General features: G+C 37.5%; 1 protein-coding gene across 1 annotated transcript; it reads left to right on the forward strand.

The window, feature by feature from the left end:
- Positions 1 to 1,053: 1,053 nt before the first annotated feature.
- Positions 1,054 to 8,784, forward strand: LOC132037133 (DUF21 domain-containing protein At4g14240-like). Its single transcript, XM_059427593.1, has 13 exons — positions 1,054 to 1,546; positions 1,902 to 1,978; positions 2,713 to 2,796; positions 2,885 to 2,998; positions 4,419 to 4,502; positions 4,622 to 4,693; positions 5,473 to 5,540; positions 6,868 to 6,955; positions 7,043 to 7,116; positions 7,199 to 7,529; positions 7,615 to 7,661; positions 7,740 to 7,821; positions 8,452 to 8,784. Exons 1-13 carry the CDS (start codon positions 1,315 to 1,317, stop codon positions 8,560 to 8,562), a joined length of 1,464 nt encoding a protein of 487 aa, XP_059283576.1. The 5' UTR covers positions 1,054 to 1,314; the 3' UTR covers positions 8,563 to 8,784.
- The last annotated feature ends 8,729 nt before the right edge of the window (positions 8,785 to 17,513 follow it).

Raw genomic sequence — 17,513 nt, forward strand, 5'->3', positions numbered from 1 at the left:
TATCTGTGGCGTGTGAATTGAACTAGGGATAGGGAATTTGCATGCGTAATAAGAATAAATAGGACTTGTTTGATATAATAGTTTCGCTAATGAGGATAGGAATATACTCTTTAGCCTTGCTTAGTTAAATACGGAGAAGTAAATGCGTTCTTGTTACCTCTGGCGACCATAGGGATATAGGCGTTATAGTAGCATCTACAGTGCTTGTGAGCAACTCCTAAGATACTCATAAAGTTATAATTAACCCGTCAACTAGTAACCCGGAAATAAGATAGGTAGAATTGTCAAAAGATCAACTGGATTGTCGAAAGCCATGACCCTGGAACTTTCTCTCATCTGATAAATCTTACAGTCTTTGTCAAAATACTCTCGGTCACAAAAACACCCATCACAAATTATTTACTTTTCGGTCTTAGTTTAGTTACAACAAACACCTTGATTTTCACTTTCTTGAATAGTTTTATTCGAATTTGAATTAGTTTAACAGTAGAATCTAAGTCTCTGTGGGATCGATATCTGGACTTAAAAGTCTATATTACTTGTATGATCGCGTATACTTGCATGTGCGTTTGGGAGCAACATGGTTCTTTGTAAAAGTACGTGTATTTGAAAGTTTGTAATAACATGTAATCGCAATCATTTATTTCTAAAAGGAACATGAAGATATGTCATTTATTAATGCGGGGTCTTAGGATATTATGATACTTCCTGTGTTTCAATTTGTTTGAGCCCATTTGACTGGGCACGACATTTAAGAAAGAGGGAAGACTTTTGAAACTTGTGGTTCAAAATAAGCCTTGAAAATTTGTGTGGCTGTAAATCATTCATAAAGTGAATTTGTTTCCAAATTAGGAAAGAAGTCATTCATTTTAAGCGGATTAAAAAAGAAATAGGTTCAAACAAATTAAAACAGAGCGAGTATTTTATTTATGAAACTATTATTTGTTGATTTGGTAAGGTCGTATAAAAGCTGTCGAATATACGTAGTTATCTGACTTGTCTCAATCAATCTAGAAGTTAGAAATGTGACATAGCATGATCGCTACAGAAAAAAGGGGGGAAAAGAAGGAAGAGGAACACATGCATAGCTAATTTGTCGAAGGGACACAAAAGTAACGAACGGTTACTACAATTCTAATATAATTGTAGGGAAAAAAGACTTTTTCTTGTTTTGACCTTCTCTCCTCCCCTATTCATGAGTCTACCTTGATCCAAAAAAAGGTGGTAAAAGCAAAAAAAAATTGTGCAAGGAGGAGACAAGTGTGAGAGAGAGTAGGCGTTAGGCCGTAAGCGGAGGAAGAAGAAGAGGAAAATATGCACCCGTTGAATGCGGTGGCAGTGGTTCGAATGGCAACGACCGTGCCACACCTGGGGGCAGAAATAGCATTTGGGACGGTATCATGGTTCGTTTACGCAGGTATCTCATGTCTTTTAGTTCTCTTCGCGGGAATAATGTCCGGATTGACATTAGGCCTCATGTCTTTGGGTCTCGTGGAACTTGAGATCCTTCAACGAAGTGGCACCCCCTCTGAGAAAAACCAAGCAGGTTCCCATTTCATTAATTTTCGTCTGACAATGTATATCTGAACAGGTGGCGGCAGGGGCGAAGCTAGAGCCATTAACTTTTATTCAACCAGTAAATTTGTATTAAGAAATTTATTAAATATATACAAATATTAAATTTAGAATTCAGATACTATCACCACCTGAAGTCAGATCATTCTAAAATTCAAAACCCATAAACTTGAAATTCTGGCTCCGCCTCTAGTTGGTGGGATGTGTGATACATAATTATGTGGAGATGTGGTTAAATAAAAAGTCGAAAAAGATCTCATTTTTGCTGTTATTAGGAATCTTTATTAATAACTTTTATGCTTCTCACAAAATATCCATCTTTTCAGCTACAATCCTTCCTGTTGTTCAGAAGCAGCATCAGCTTCTTGTGACACTACTTCTGTGTAATGCTGCTGCAATGGAGGTAATACCAGTCTTTCTCATTCACTTTAGGAATGTCTTCTATTTAAGTTTTAGACAATGTGGGGTGCAAAAACATGATGAAGAGGATGGGAGGGGTTATAAAGAAAATTGGGAGAGCTTCATAAAGCAGCAACAACAACAACAAATCAAGTGTAATTCCACAAGTGGGGTCTAGGGAGGGTAAGATGTAAGCAGCTTTACCCTTCTTTATGGGGTAAAGAGGCAACCCTCCTCCTTTATCCGAGCTTGGGACCTGCAATGTGAACGAGTTCACACATGCAGAGTTAGCTTCATAAAGCAGTTTACTTAATATATAACAAGAAGCTTTAGTTCTTAATACCATTTAAAAAAAAAAATAGCTGTTAAATTGGAAAAATGGATATGCATAAGGTAATTTAGGTTCGTTCTCTTTTTTAAGATTGATGTAGCTTACATACGCAGTAGTGGTGGAAATGATGTTAACATTACCAATTAGTAATGAATCCTAAGAGATGTGATTCAAGTTGGAATATCCTTAAATTGAACCAATGAATTCAAATCAGAAAATGCATATAATTTTTTTTCTCTTTCAATATTTTTGGGTAGGGAGGAGGGAGGAGTGATGAAACAAAAGGATGGAATAAGATGGCCCCCCTTAACTAGATCAAAAATGGAGAAAATGCTGTCTTTATATAATTAATTTAGCAGTCAAATATTGGTGACCTTTACTTCGTTTTTCCTTGTTGCAATTTTCAGGCCCTGCCTCTATACCTTGATAAGCTTTTCAACCAATATCTGGCAATTATACTATCAGTAACTTTCGTTTTGTTTTTTGGAGAGGTAAATTGCACCACTGTACTAGAATCTTGATCTCAGCATTTAAGATATATCAATATGCTTTGATCCTCCTGCTATTTTTGTTTTTCAGGTTATTCCTCAAGCAATATGCACTAGATATGGCCTTGCAGTAGGTTCTAACTTTGTTTGGCTTGTTCGTATTCTGATGTTCCTATGCTATCCTATTGCTTATCCCATCGGGAAGGTAATCTCTGGAGTCTTTAAGTAATTGGCCTAAAGATAAAGTATTTTATATGATCTTTGCCTTGAAAATCATTGGAATTCTCCCAGGAAGGAGTTCCAAAAAAAAAGTGTTAAATTGGTACATTCTTGACTTGAAGGAGTGCCATTATTTCAAACATCCTGGATATCTGAATTCTTCTGAAAACCTTTTTCTTACTAGTTTTTTTTTTTTTGTTCAAGTACTTGGTTTGGAGAGAATCGAGTACACTGTGTTTAGAGGCATTTTAATTAATCTACTGAGTTCGTTTAATACGTGGTTCAATTAGCTTTTAGCGTCGTGTTGTGTCACAGTAATTAACTCTAGTTTACGCCATTGAAAAGATAGAAGTTGTCACTTCCCTATGATTTAGCTAATATCTGCAGTCTACAAGAGCATGCAATAGCTATGAATTGGTTTGTCAGTAAATATGGACATTTGAAGCTTAGGTGGCTTAGCTTTGGGTCCAATAGAATATTTTCCTTGCAGTCATAAATTAATCATTCTTTACATTGTTTTATCATTCTTATTTTTCTTTTCTTAGAAGTTAGGTTGCATTAGGACTGCACATGTGTAACTCTTGGATAATCAGTGTTGATGTAGTTTCTCTATTCGAATGGAGTTAAATTATAAGATGATTGAGTCTGTGTTTCCACTTAACTTGTGGATATAATAACTTGCTTTGTTGTGAATACTCATTTTCCTTACATTCCTTTCCCTGATGCCAATTACAATTTTAGCAAAATATATTGATTCGTTGAATAGAAATAGTACAACCCTTGAGCTACATTTATTATAGGAAACTACTTGCAGTCAAAAGTTTATGGTTTATCATTGATCAGCCTAATACAGAGGACATTTTGCAGATTAAGGTGTTTCGACTATTTAAATTAACAGCCTTGACCTATCTAACTGAATATGGAAATGTCAGATCATGTTCTGACTTCTATTAAGTGCTTGCTCCAAGCTACTTTCAGCTGATGTAGTCCTCTGCAGTTTGACATTGGATAGACCAGAAAGGACATGTTCGTGAGGATAGTTTATTTAAGGATTACCAGATGCTGGCTTCTAGTTGGGACTGTTGATGCTTCCTAGCCTCGTCATATTCACACATGTTTTGATTTAGCCAGTGCTCTAGAAATTATCATCTGTATGATATTGACTTTGTTTGAAACAAAGTTGATGTTTCATGTTTGCAGATTTTAATTCGTTGGAAGTGGCTTGTATCAAGAAATGAAATATATCTTTCTTTATCAAGCTACATTTAAAATTTATACTGAGCCTTTGTGCTTCTCTAGTTTCTGCTCCTCTTAACTAAAGTGAAGTTCTTTTAAGTTTTGCAAAACCTAGGTTGCCATTTCATTGTAATAGTAGAGCCTCTGACTTGATGTTTGTGTCTTTCTAGATCCTAGACTGTGTATTGGGACACAATGAAGTACTATTTAGACGAGCTCAGTTAAAAGCCCTTGTTTCTATCCACAGCCGAGAGGTCAGTGTCATGCATCTTTAATTTGCAGCATTGAATTTTTTGAGAACTAGCTGTTAACATGAATTCAAGTTCCTTTAGATTTTCCGAAGCCGTGATTTGTTAACAGGAATTTTCTTCAGGCTGGCAAGGGAGGTGACCTGACACATGATGAGACAACAATCATTAGTGGAGCACTGGATTTGACCGAGAAGGTAGTGACAATGATACTGCCATCCCTCATATTCTTTTCGTTCTGCGTGCATAAGGTTTCAGGAGTCAGTAATGCTTGACCCTTAAAAATCTCCTGCTTCCCTATTTTATTTTGTATAGGCATAGAAGTTCTACGAGAAGAGACTTCTGATCAGCTTTTTGCTTAACAAAAATTATGAGTGTCCTGAGATCCATGGTTCGTCGCACAAGCTTTGACCATCTATGATACTGCACAGTTCCTTTCCACCATTCTTTTGCTGGGGAGAAGTTACTCAGAAATAACTACTCTGCAAACTTGCCCTTAACTGAATTCCAGTGCACATGTTAAACATTCCAGACTCTGTCACCTTTCTGTCTATTGATTTTGTTTTTAGAAAATCTGTTGCAGCCCATATCTATACAAAAAAAAAAAAAAAAAAAAAAAAAAAAAAAGGAATGAAATTTACAGTGATACATTTTATGACCTACTATACTAATACATATTATCTTTAGTCATCACAAGATCACTGAGACCTGGAATATGTTGGTATGATGTGCCTCCCAGTGGCGGAACTAGGATTTTTACTAAGGGTGTCAAAATATAAAAAAGTAAATATACGACGAAATTAAGGGGTTCAACACATAGTATATATACATTAAAAAATTCTTTTTATGTATTTACACAGTGCAATTTTTCAGCGAAGGGGTGTCGGTCGACACCCCTTGGATGCATGTGGCTCCGCCACTGGTGCCTCCCTCTCTCTCTCGCTCTTTATCTCCTTTTTTTTGTTGCTATTGATAGACTGCTGAGGAGGCTATGACACCCATTGAGTCAACATTTTCATTGGATGTCAATTCAAAGCTGGACTGGTAATACTCAAACCAACTGTTTTGCTCTTCAAGTTATTCAAAGGCTTCTTGGTTCTCAAAATATTAGGTGGCATTTGTTTGAATTTTTGATAAACTTGAGTCTGCAAAAAGAACTTGACATTTGGTTAAAAGTTATTTTTGTTTCTAAATGTTGCGCTCTAGATGCTGAACTGTTGACCTTATTTTAGATGGAAAAACTCCAAAGTGTTCCTAGACAACATGCATACATCCATAAGGAACTGAAAGCAGGTCAACAACATTAAAATTTGTATTTAAGAGATTTTTTCGTGTAGAGGAATGATTTTTGGTTTTTGTAAGATTTGAGAAATTGAGTTTGGAAATCTTCAAAAGATATTAACTTTTTTTTTTTCTTTTGGCAAAATAGCCTAAACAAACACATTGTCAAAAACCCAAAACCTGAAATTGGAAATCCAAGTTTTGAAAAATTCAAACAAACACAACCTTAGTTTCAAAACAAGAGATTCTACGATAAAATATTTGCCACATTTTACGTTTTATGCACACCCTTTACACTCTCACGGTATGGCTGGAGTTGTTGATACTCAAGAACTTAACAAGTACCTAATGCTTACCTAGTGTCTATGCATGGTTGTGCATTGTTGCAACACTTCTGTTGATGGTTAACTTCTCAAAAATGATTGATCAGTTCTAATGATTAAATGATATTTTTCTTCACCCCTACATGCATGTGATATTGTGGTGAACTATGTGAAGCTATCATGCTTAAGAAGACTAATATTTTTTTCTCTTCCTTTGTGTTGGTTGCGTGGAATTTAAATGGTACCTAAAAAGGAGCTTTTGCCCATTCAACATTAGATGTTTCTTTCAGAAAAAATGAATTCTCTTTTCTTTGAGCTGTATTCTCAAGGATTTTGTTTAGGGTAAGAGTGTAGCGTGTGATGTGTAGGTTAGGCATACATTATGGGCTCAAACACTGCCACAGACAAAAGCCTGGTAGTAAGTGGAGAATGGTAGAGGGGTGGGCCCATTATCACCAAGATTCGAACCATGCACCCCTGACCCTCGAGGATTTCTTGTTATAAAAAAACTGCTCTACCTTCATGATAGATGTTCTCAGAAAAAAAATTAAAGAACTCTCTTCATGCAAATGTTTTTAGATTCCTAGTTAACTATACTTGAGTTATTACTTCAAAAGAAGTTTCAATTTTTCTTTTTGTTTTTACTTCTCAAGATGCTGTATGCACATAAATAAAAGCAACAACTCATTCTTGATTTTAACCCCAGATATGTTATCTAGATTATTAGTTTTAGCAGTCAACTTACACATTTGTTTTCCTGATCGCAGGGAGGCTATGGGAAAAGTTCTTGCACGGGGTCATAGCCGTGTTCCTGTCTATTCTGGAAATCCAAAGAATGTTATTGGACTTCTACTGGTGAGCTCTGAATTCTCACAGTCAGAGCAAGTTTAAAATGTAATCTTGCTACCCATGTGAACTGATCAATTTTGAAAATGATGTTAGGTAAAAAGTCTTCTTACAGTAAGGGCGGAGACAGAGACACCAGTTAGTGCAGTGTCTATACGCAGAATTCCACGGTATTAATATTTAATCTTTCACCGGCTGTCATTTGCATGTATGAACTCATATTTATATCCTAACAGCATTCCTTGTCGTCAGTGTTCCTGCTGATATGCCGCTATATGACATACTAAACGAGTTTCAAAAAGGGAGCAGTCATATGGCTGCGGTGGTGAAGCCTAAAGGGAAAAGCAAAAAGCCTCCGTCTGTAGTTGAGGAACGGAAATCTGAAGACAACAGTGAAACTGCTCCTCTTCTGATGAAAAAGGATGGGAAGTCAGATAATGTGGTCGTTGATATTGAGAAGGGTATAGTACCAACATCCGGTGATGCAGTGACAAATAGTGTGCCTCATTCATCAGATGATATTGAGGATGCTGAAGTAATAGGTATTATCACCTTGGAAGATGTATTTGAAGAACTGTTACAGGTAATTCTTTGGATTTATAACTCTCTGTCACACAGTTGGCTATAACAGATGGAACTTACATTTTCGAAACTTGTCACTGGTGCAGGAGGAAATTGTGGATGAGACCGATGAGTATGTTGATGTACATAAAAGGTGCGGGAATCTTAGTTTCACCTGATCAGTATTATTGCTGTTGAAGAGCAGATTGTAATGTTCTTCCAATGTTTACAGGATACGTGTGGCTGCAGCAGCTGCTGCTTCATCAGTAGCACGAGCACCATCAATCCGGAGGTTGACAGCCCAAAAGGCAGCTGTAAGTACACATTATGGATATAATGTATAGGAATCTCCTGATAGATGATGTACAATTCTTGAAAATCAAGATTCCACATGATTATGGATTGAATTGCCAAAATCTGGATTCACATTTTGATGTCATTTGATAGAAAGTATTGTTTAAACATCTCGACTGCATATCGTGTGCACCTGATTCAATTACATGTTATATGTAAAACTAGTCAAATAGTTTTATCACTATTGCATGTCTCTCCTTCTCAGATAGTTTATTTACCATTGTCAACTAAAAGAAGTTTATTTACCATTGTCAACTAAAAGACTTTGTGAAGTTAACAAATCAGTGAGGGACGGGAGCTGGAAATTCTCAAACTTGCTATAATCTTGCATCGCTATCAGTGCCTCCAGTAAATTGTCGCACATAATATGGGTTCACACAAATCCAAGTGGAATAGTTTTGAGAGGCTTTATTAGTTCTATTAATTACTGTGACGAACTGAAGCATTATTCTCTTTTGTTCTTTTTCGAATCACTTATTTGAGTTAAAATGACGACAAAGAGGAAAAATGTATGTTTCTATTTTTATTGATGTACCATTTTGTCTTTTGTTTTTGATAGAATTGCTAATGTAATCTATTGGATTCGACAGGGAGGCCAAAGTAAACAAGGACAAGCACCTAAGAAGTCGATTGAGGACATTTCTAGCTCAAGAAGGATACCAGAGAGCATTGAAGAGCCTCTACTTGAGGACAAGAGATAAAACGGTTTGCTGAAATCCAGCAGGCCTTTCAGAGTCTCTAAATTTTTTGAGAGCGCAGAGTCTAATGTTTTTGCAATTCAAAGGTAGGGGTGAGGTCTGCCTACATCTTACTCTCTCCAGACCCCACTTGTGGGAATACAGTGGGCATGTTGTTGTTGTTGTTGATTTGTGACTTTGTGGGAACATATTCTTTTATGCAAAACTTCCCCATTGTTCATAAAATGTCTCAATTTTATTAGTTGCACTTGCATGGACTACTATGATTCATTGTCTTTTGCTGCTCTTTTATTGAAAAAGGAAAGCTGGTAATGAAAAATAAACATAAAAACCTCGTCCAAAATTTGCTAAGGGTCTTCCCTAGTAAGCATTTTTTCTAAAAATGAAAAAGGACAATCTAGTGCACAAAACATTCCACGTTCATGTAGGGTCCGGAGAATGACTGCACCCTAAGGGGGTATAATGAAGGCAGTCTAGCTTAATTCAAGCATCAGTAGTTGATTCCACGGCTCAGATCTGTGACTTATTGGTCACGGGGGGACAACTTTACTATTGTTCCAAGAAGCACAGGCAAAAAATAATTTTTTTCAAGACAAAAATGTTACACCTCGAAAATTTTCGCGTCGTTTGTGTCGTAAGTAAACTAACATAAGCCGGGGAGGTCATGGAACCCTTATAAGGTTAAGGAAGACTTTTAACAAGTGCTAAGTAAGTGTCTAAAGGTTTCGGGATCAAGTGAATCGAAGAAATTAAGTTTGTCAAAATTTTGAAAAACTTGGTAGAATTTTGGACAGGAAATTCTGGTCTAATTTGAAGGAGATGTATCTCCTAGAATATGAGGGGTTATGGAATTCATTAGTCTAGTTTCTAATGCAACAAACCGTTCGTCGATATGATAGCGGAGTAGAAAATTATGGCCGTTTCAAGATAGGCTGCCAGATGGCTTTTCCGCGGGCCCACTTGGAAAGTCGGTGGAACCGACCTTCAAGGGGTATAAATACCCCCCATTCCCTTCATTTTATCATTATTCTATACTCCCTTTAGCTCTAGAAACCTCTATAAACATCTCCTAAACACTTATAGTCCTTAGATCAAGAATTCATCAAGATTTACATTAAATCCTCAACTAGTTCATGCAAAGGTGATTGTTCTTGCTTCTACTTGATGTTGTGGTGAGTTTGATTTTGAAGCAAGTTGTGTGAGTGGAAGTTCTTCAACTATAAGGTATGTTCTTTATCTTATCTCTTATGTTGAGTTGATTTGAAGGTTTAGCAAGTCTTAAAAGTGAAAATAGTTATGGAGGAAAGATCATAAAGTGTTGTGTTGTAGTTGTTGAGTCCATAGGTTGTTTTGAACATGTTGTGGCTGTGTTGTTGAGCTAACTTCCATGCATATGGATAGTATCTTATGTTGTTGGTATTGTTTGTGTGCAGGTAGGCCCTATCGACCTAAGTTGAGGGTTACCCCTCCAGATTTACAGATTTAGAGTGGTTCGCTCGGGCCGAGTGTGGCATCGGGTGCCGGCCACGCCTCTCGAGATTTGGGGTGTGACAAACTTGGTATCAGAGCAGGTCTGTCCTAGGGAGTCTACAAGCCGTGTCCAGTAGAGTCTTGTTTATGGGTGTGTAGCGCGCCACACTTATAAACAGGAGGCTGCAGGGCATTTAGGACGGTTACCCTTCTTTGTATCCTAGATCGTGCTATAGTGCTGAGTCATAGGGTGTAAATCTTCAACCCTGACCTCTGTTGTTTTATAGTTTGACGACGACTCCTTCAGAAAGGACTACGGGTGATTCGAGGATTGCAATGACGACGGGAGAAAAGAAAAGGAGTAATATTAAAAAGCAATCTAGAGTGGAATCTGTGGTTAGACAATGGGTTATAGTTGTGAATATGTTGATAGTACGGTGGAAAAAGATATGTTGTGGTAATAAGGAAAAAGTATGATTAATCAGGACGGACATATGTGGGGAACATAGTTCGATGAAGAGACTATATCTATAGAATTACAAATGATGGGTATTAAGAGGAATCAGTAAGATATGAATGGCTTGTAAGTAAGGGAAGATAGTACAGTACAAGGGAATGAGCACTACCGTCAGGAACAATTATTGTGGTAATATTGTTTGTACACCCTTGAGGGTGGTATCGATATATTATATATAATTTTGTTAAGATAACTTTTGAAGTATTCTGATGAGACTTAAAAAGAAGAGAAGTTCGATGGGATTTTCAGTTGGGTAATAGCGAAGGACTGTAGTTATACTGTGAGTGGTTATCAACTTTAGAAGTGTTTTATTAATGAGACATCGATATGATTAGATGGGAGTTGTAACTTTCCCTCGAGGTAAGACATGGAAAGGATATGTATGTGTTTAAATATAACCCTTGAGTATAAATATGCCAATGATTTATGAGTAGAAAAGGGTAAAGCAGGAATTACGAAAATGGAAAAGAGTATCAGTTATAGGATGATGATGCTTAATGTCTAAAAGGGGATAGGATACGGAATGCAAGATTCGTGTTTAAAATCATCTGAGGGTTTGTATGTAAGACCTAGGGCAGTGTTTTAGAGTGATGTAAGTTGTTATACATGTTGGGGAAAAGAGTATAAGAGTTGGAAGTTAAACGAATCGGAGAAAATATGTTTCGTCGGAATGATCGCATAGGGGCTGTTTGACGGCTATCTTTACGAACCGTCGAGTGAATCGTCAAAGTGAGGCGGTGCAACTTATGTCGTTATATAATTTTGATGCATGGTTTATTTTCATTCATTCCTCACATCATCCAGAACTCAAACATTCTCTCCAAAAAGTTTTATTATCACAGGATTATTGAATTAGTAGCATAAGACTGAATGGCTAATGAAAGAAGCAAGAGATGCTCGAAAGAATTATCTTTATGATGAGAAACGAAGGGGGTTTGAGGTCGCAAGTTGGTATAAGATACGCCCTTCTCTGATGAGGTAAAATTGTAGTCTCAAAGAGGCCAACCAGACGGTCGAACATTTATGTAATGAAGAAGAGGAGGAACGTTAACAATTTGGGTGGATTTTTGAGAAGAGACTCTTGTGATTGATACCATTACAGTGATTGGATGGGTAAACGAGCAATAGAAGAAAGATGATTACTGGGAAGACGATAAGGAAAATTTTGAAGATCTCCTTGATGGAAGATTAGGCCCTTCCAAGGCCGGTACATCTATGAGAATATGTGACCCCGCTACATGTATGTGCAACTGACCAGGTAGACTCAGACGATGAGCAGTTACAGCTACGATTAGTCGCGAAAATTACTGGGAGTAAGTACTTGCAGGAAAGAGGAGAGATAAATAGGATGTCAAATATAGAGTAATGGGTTAACACCCTAAGGGGGGAAGATGAGACGACAAGTATTGGATCAGGAGTAAGCATTGTTAGAAGATGGAAAGATAATGACAAAAGAATTGGCAACTACCTCAACGGGATATTATGCTAGCAGGCCGATGAAGTGTAAGGACGATTTGACGATAAACATAACCAGTCAATCATATGCATGACTAAATAAAGATTGGGAGATAGTACTCCAAGGAAGGAATTACTCAAAATTTCAAGTCAAGGGTGTAATAGGAAGTTCAGTAATGAATAAGCAGAGAAGGGTTGAGTATGATGGTACTCGAAGTAAATAATGGACTAAGATAAAAGTTAAGTGAAATAGCCACCGCGAGATAATCGCTTGGATACAAAGTTTTCCAGCATCATATACCGGTTGGGAAAGCATTGTACAGGGAAAGCCTTAAAGGTAAAAGCATTCGAGTCGAAATCTAGTAACGTCTTTGTCGAGGGAAGGATGTGGAGTTAACGATAGAAGAAGGCTGAAAAGAGAATGAACTAGTCGAGGGAACGAGAGTACTTGACGGTAACAACCTGGAATGAAAAAGAATAAGTGTGTATGATTATATGGGAGCGGAAGTTTATAAATGATACGAGAATTTCAGGCATAGAATATTCAGGAGGTAAGAAAATTAAAGTCGTGTTATAAGTAAATGGAAAGAGATGGACCTAAATGAGGAACTAGAGGCTAGTGGCGGTAGTGAAGAGGATAATGAGGAGTAAGTTCGTGTAAGACAGTTTCATTGTATTAGAATAAATAAGGATAGATCTAGCACCGAAATGGATATGTCTATTCTGGAAGATAGCAGAAGGGTATAGAATCATATACTACAGAAATGATATAAGTATATGAAAGGCTTGCTAGAGCTTCAACTAGTGAAGCGTAGCATAGCCGAGGATAGCGATAGCAAGATATGGTATATGTTGGGAAACCTGAGTAAAGATATAGTATCCTAGAAATGGTATATCTCTTAAACTAAAGCTCGAAAGAGGATTCAGGAAAGAGTACCTTAGCAAGATGGAATCTTAAGATATTGAACCGACTTTATGTTAAATATAGCAAGGGTAGATGGCCTATTCAGAGGCAACAAAGATATATCATGACCTTGGTGGATCGATAGAAGGAAAATATTACAGAGTTCGTGGTCCATTAATAAATAAATAGAAGTCTGAGAGACTGAAGTATCATAGAGATATGTCGTTAAGGAATGAGGGAATGATCAGTATGAATTTTGTAATTATAAGGAATTAGGCAAGCTATATATGGAATTATTCGGTTACTTAGTAACTTTGGTTACCCGGTTAAGATATCCAGTTCTCTACTAACGCCTGAGGATTAGTACATTCAGAGAAACCTAAAGAATATAGATTACCCCAGTAATGCTTTCCACCTTGAGATAAGTGGGTAGGTAGAGCACGCTTTTTCGACGTCCAAGGATATGTCATGAGCATGTATACTAGAACTTTGAAGAAATTGGGACGACCAGTTAGTGTGGATTGAATTTGCATATGGTATTAGTCATCATTCCAATATCCAAATGGCCCGTATGAAGTTCTATAAGAATGGAAGAATGTCAGATTGCTTGAAATTTGGAATCTCATCCTGAAGAGATTTATGAGAGGTAATAAGGAGGATAAGTTGACCCTTGGATACCTTAGACTTCACAAAATGACAGTCGAAGGGCCTGCCAGATTTACCCTCAGAATTGGAATCTGTATATCCAATATTTTACATGTCTATGCTTGGCAAGTGTATTGAGAAATCCCCCACAGATGTACCAATTGATGATATTCGGATTACAGAACAGTTATCGTATGAGAAAGTTCCTACTACCCTCTCAGATCGCCAAAATTCTAGGGCTGTGGATTGAGAACCAGAGATGTAGCCTCAGTAATAGTACTATGAAAGAATGTGAAGGTAGAAGAGATAACTCGAGAAGCTAAGAAAGATATGAGATCCAGATATCCACATTTTGTTTTCATTACTAAAGGAGATCTAGACTGAGACATTATAACCTTTAAGTATGTATATGTTGTTAGTTACTGTCATTGGTAGTGTGATGCCATTGTTGTTACCGATTGTTGTAGCCCTGTGTGGCATTATGCTGTTGGTTTGCTGCGTGATAGGTTGGTAGTATTGATGTTACACCTTGGAAATTTTCGCGTCGTTTGCGTCGTAAGTAAACTAACATAAGCCGGAGAGGTCATGGAATACTTATAAGGTTAAGGAAGACTTTAAACAAGTTCTAAGCAAGTGTCTAAAGGTTTCGGGATCAAGCGAATCGAAGAAATTTTGGAAAACTTGGCAGAATTTGGGACAGGAAATTCTGGTCCAACTTGAAGGAGGCGTATCTCCTAGAATATAAGGGGTTATGGAATTCATAAACTATGTAAATAGAAGTTCATTGAGTCTAGTTTCCAATGCAACAAACCGTTCGTCGATACGATATCGGAATAGAAAGTTATGGCCGTTTCAAGATAGGCTGCCAAATGGCTTTTCCGTGGGCCCACTTGGAAAGTCGGTGGAACCGACCTTCAAGGGGTATAAATACCCCCCATTCCCCTCATTTTATCATCATTCTACACTTCCTTGAGCTCTATAAACCTCCATAAACATCTCTAAAACACTTATAGTCCCTTAGATCAAGAATTCATCAAGATTTACACTAAATCCTCAACTAGTTCATGCAAAGGTGATTGTTCTTGCTTCTACTTAATGTTGTGGTGAGTTTGATTTTTAAGAAAGTTGTGTGAGTGGAAGTCCTTCAACTATAAGGTATGTTCTTCATCTTATCTCTTATGTTGAGTTGATTTGAAGGTTTAGCAAGTCTTAAAAGTGAAAATATGTCACGACCCACCCGGAAGGCCTTGACGGGCACCCGGAGCTAACCCACCGGGCACCTCTCATCGTACATTCACATTCATATCTAGGTGAGCCACATGGCTTATCAACAAACTATATGCCTCAATAATACCATTTCTAACGGCTAAGACACTATATAATATATATCTACGTCAACAACCATGTCCATACACATGTACGCAAGCCGACGAGGCTAACAAAATAATATACCAACATGAGCCGACAAGGCAAAAGACATCTACTATACATGAATGTCTATGAGCCTCTAAGAAGAGTATGAAACATCATTATAAGGACAGGACAGGACCCCGCCATGCCCATATATACACAAAAGAATAGTACCCAAAAGTTGCAGCTCCGAATCAAATGGAGCTCCTCTATGCAGTCTCTGAACAAGCAGTCTATGGGTCAAGTCTATCTCCCTGTCCACCTGCGGGCATGACATAGCGTCCACAAACAAAAGGATATCAGTACGAATAATGTACTGAGTATGTAAAGCATAATCAACATCATAATAGAAACGTAAGAAATAACATAAGATAGAGGGGTCATGAGATAATAGAGCCGTTTGTACCTCTAGTGGCAACCATCATGTTTTCTTACCCTTTTTCTAATAGAAACCTTCCATTTCTAATGCTTACTTATATATTAGTACCATACCCGATCATAGAGGTTCGGTGTCTCGCATACCCGGCCATGACAAGACTCGGCGTTATACATACCTGGCCCTACCAAGGCTCAATGTTATCCATACCCAACTGCAGTGGTGCGCGCGCGATAGATACCATACCCGGCCATATAAGCTCGGTGTCACATAAGCCATACATAGATATACATGTATACATAAGAGGCCGTAAGTATCATCAACATCATCATCATTGTTGTTTTCGCTGTATCCTTCCTTAGAGGATCAATTATCATACTACGAAGATAATGGCATCGTGGGAATACCAAGATATCATGAACTTTAGTAATTCAAAGGATGAAGTCATTTGGAGGACATTATGGAACTCATGTTAAGGTATATAGCAATGGAATCATGCCTTAATGAAAGAAGGGTTAGCCTTACATACCTCGTCGTCTTCTTAACTACTTAACGTTCACCGTCGAAGCTTGAGAAATCTACATTTAGAAGGATTCATACCATAGTTAAGCCTTAATGATACCCTTAAATCCAAACTAGAATAATTCACGAGTTAATCAAAATTGGGCAGCATTTCTCCTATTTCATCGACTTCCACCATATCGCCAAACAACTCCCAAACAACTATAATAACATTCACAATGTCATAATCAAGTAGTCACATTCCATTAAGTCTTCCAAATTCATTCTCATATTCAACTTATATACTAACAACTTCACATCAACCCTTAGCACATTTTTACAACGCTTCCTCATCATCATTATTACCTTCCATAACAAGATTATATCCATATTATGCTAAGAACCAAAGCTCAAGTTAGCTTACTACTCAAAGCATTATGAAATATATATTTAAGCTTCATTTTCTACTTCCTTTCCTCATCCAAGTTATTCAACAACTAAACATGCTTAACAACATGTAATAAGCGTGAAAACTAACCTTTTGTCTCATAGGAATGAGCTTTGGAGCAAGATATCAACTTGCGCAAAATCCTAGCTACAATACCCAAGTAAATCTTGAAATCTACTAACCCTAGGGAGCCTTCTAACACATGAACACTTCAATTCTTGCTATTAGATCTTTGTTTTCTCTTGGGTTGGAGTGGAATATGCTTGGAGAAGGGTTTGGAGCTCTCAAGACTTGGAGAGAGAGTGGGAAATGAAATAATGAACAAGGGGGCCATATATAACAAAAATGAAATTTTGGCCCGACCCGGATATACGGCCAATTATACGGGCCGTATAATTTATACGGTCCGTATAATTGGACCGTATAATCCCACCAGGAAATCACCCCTCTCTGGAAGCTTTCTACGGACCATTATACGGGCCGTATAATTTATACGGTCCGTACAATGGGCCGTACAAACTGGAAATTTCTGAACTTCACTCTCGACGATTCGTTCATCCTCTAATCCTTGTGGAACCTTCTTGGCACTTATATAACACTTCATTAACCATACAATAGGCCCTATAGTAGCCCCTCAAGACATTTCTAAATACGCATCAAATCAACCATCGCGAAAACCCTTCTAAACATGACTTACATCTCACTCTTTTGATGAACTTAGCTTCACATATTCATATAACTTCAATATCTTATGGCATGCTCTTGAAACTATTAGATACTCTCCTTAATCTCATAAGGACCTAGTGTTCTTATTAAGCTTGCATTAGTCTACTCACAAGACAAGAAGCCCGGAATTTCCGAGATGTAACAAAATAGTTACGGAGGAAAGATTATAAAGTGTTGTGTTGTAGTTGTTGAGTCCATGGGCTGTTTTGAACATGTTGTGGCTGTGTTGTTGAGCTAACTTCCATGTATATGGATAGTATCTTATATTGTTGGTATTGTCTGTGTGCAGGTAGGCCCTATCGGCCTAAGTTGAGGGTTACCCCTCCAGAGTTACAGATTTAGAGTGGTTCGCTCGGGCCGAGTGTGGCTTCGGGTGCCGGCCACACCTCTCCAGATTTGGGGCGTGACAAAAAACATACTTACTAAAATTTTATATTTACCAAACTATCCCTCATTAATTGAATTCATTTGTATCTCGTATATAAATACAACTCTTTTTTTT

The sequence above is a fragment of the Lycium ferocissimum genome, chromosome 11 (assembly GCF_029784015.1).
Source record: "Lycium ferocissimum isolate CSIRO_LF1 chromosome 11, AGI_CSIRO_Lferr_CH_V1, whole genome shotgun sequence".
In the NCBI taxonomy this organism is placed as follows: domain Eukaryota; kingdom Viridiplantae; phylum Streptophyta; class Magnoliopsida; order Solanales; family Solanaceae; genus Lycium; species Lycium ferocissimum.

Excerpts from the sequence above, each read along its gene's own strand:
- LOC132037133 (XM_059427593.1), top strand. The coding sequence starts at position 1,315 with ATGCACCCGTTGAATGCGGTGGCAGTGGTTCGAATGGCAACGACCGTG. Across the intron at positions 2,797-2,884 it reads TCGTTTTGTTTTTTGGAGAG|GTTATTCCTCAAGCAATATG; the intron begins GTAAATTGCACC and ends TTTGTTTTTCAG. Across the intron at positions 4,694-5,472 it reads CACTGGATTTGACCGAGAAG|ACTGCTGAGGAGGCTATGAC; the intron begins GTAGTGACAATG and ends TGCTATTGATAG.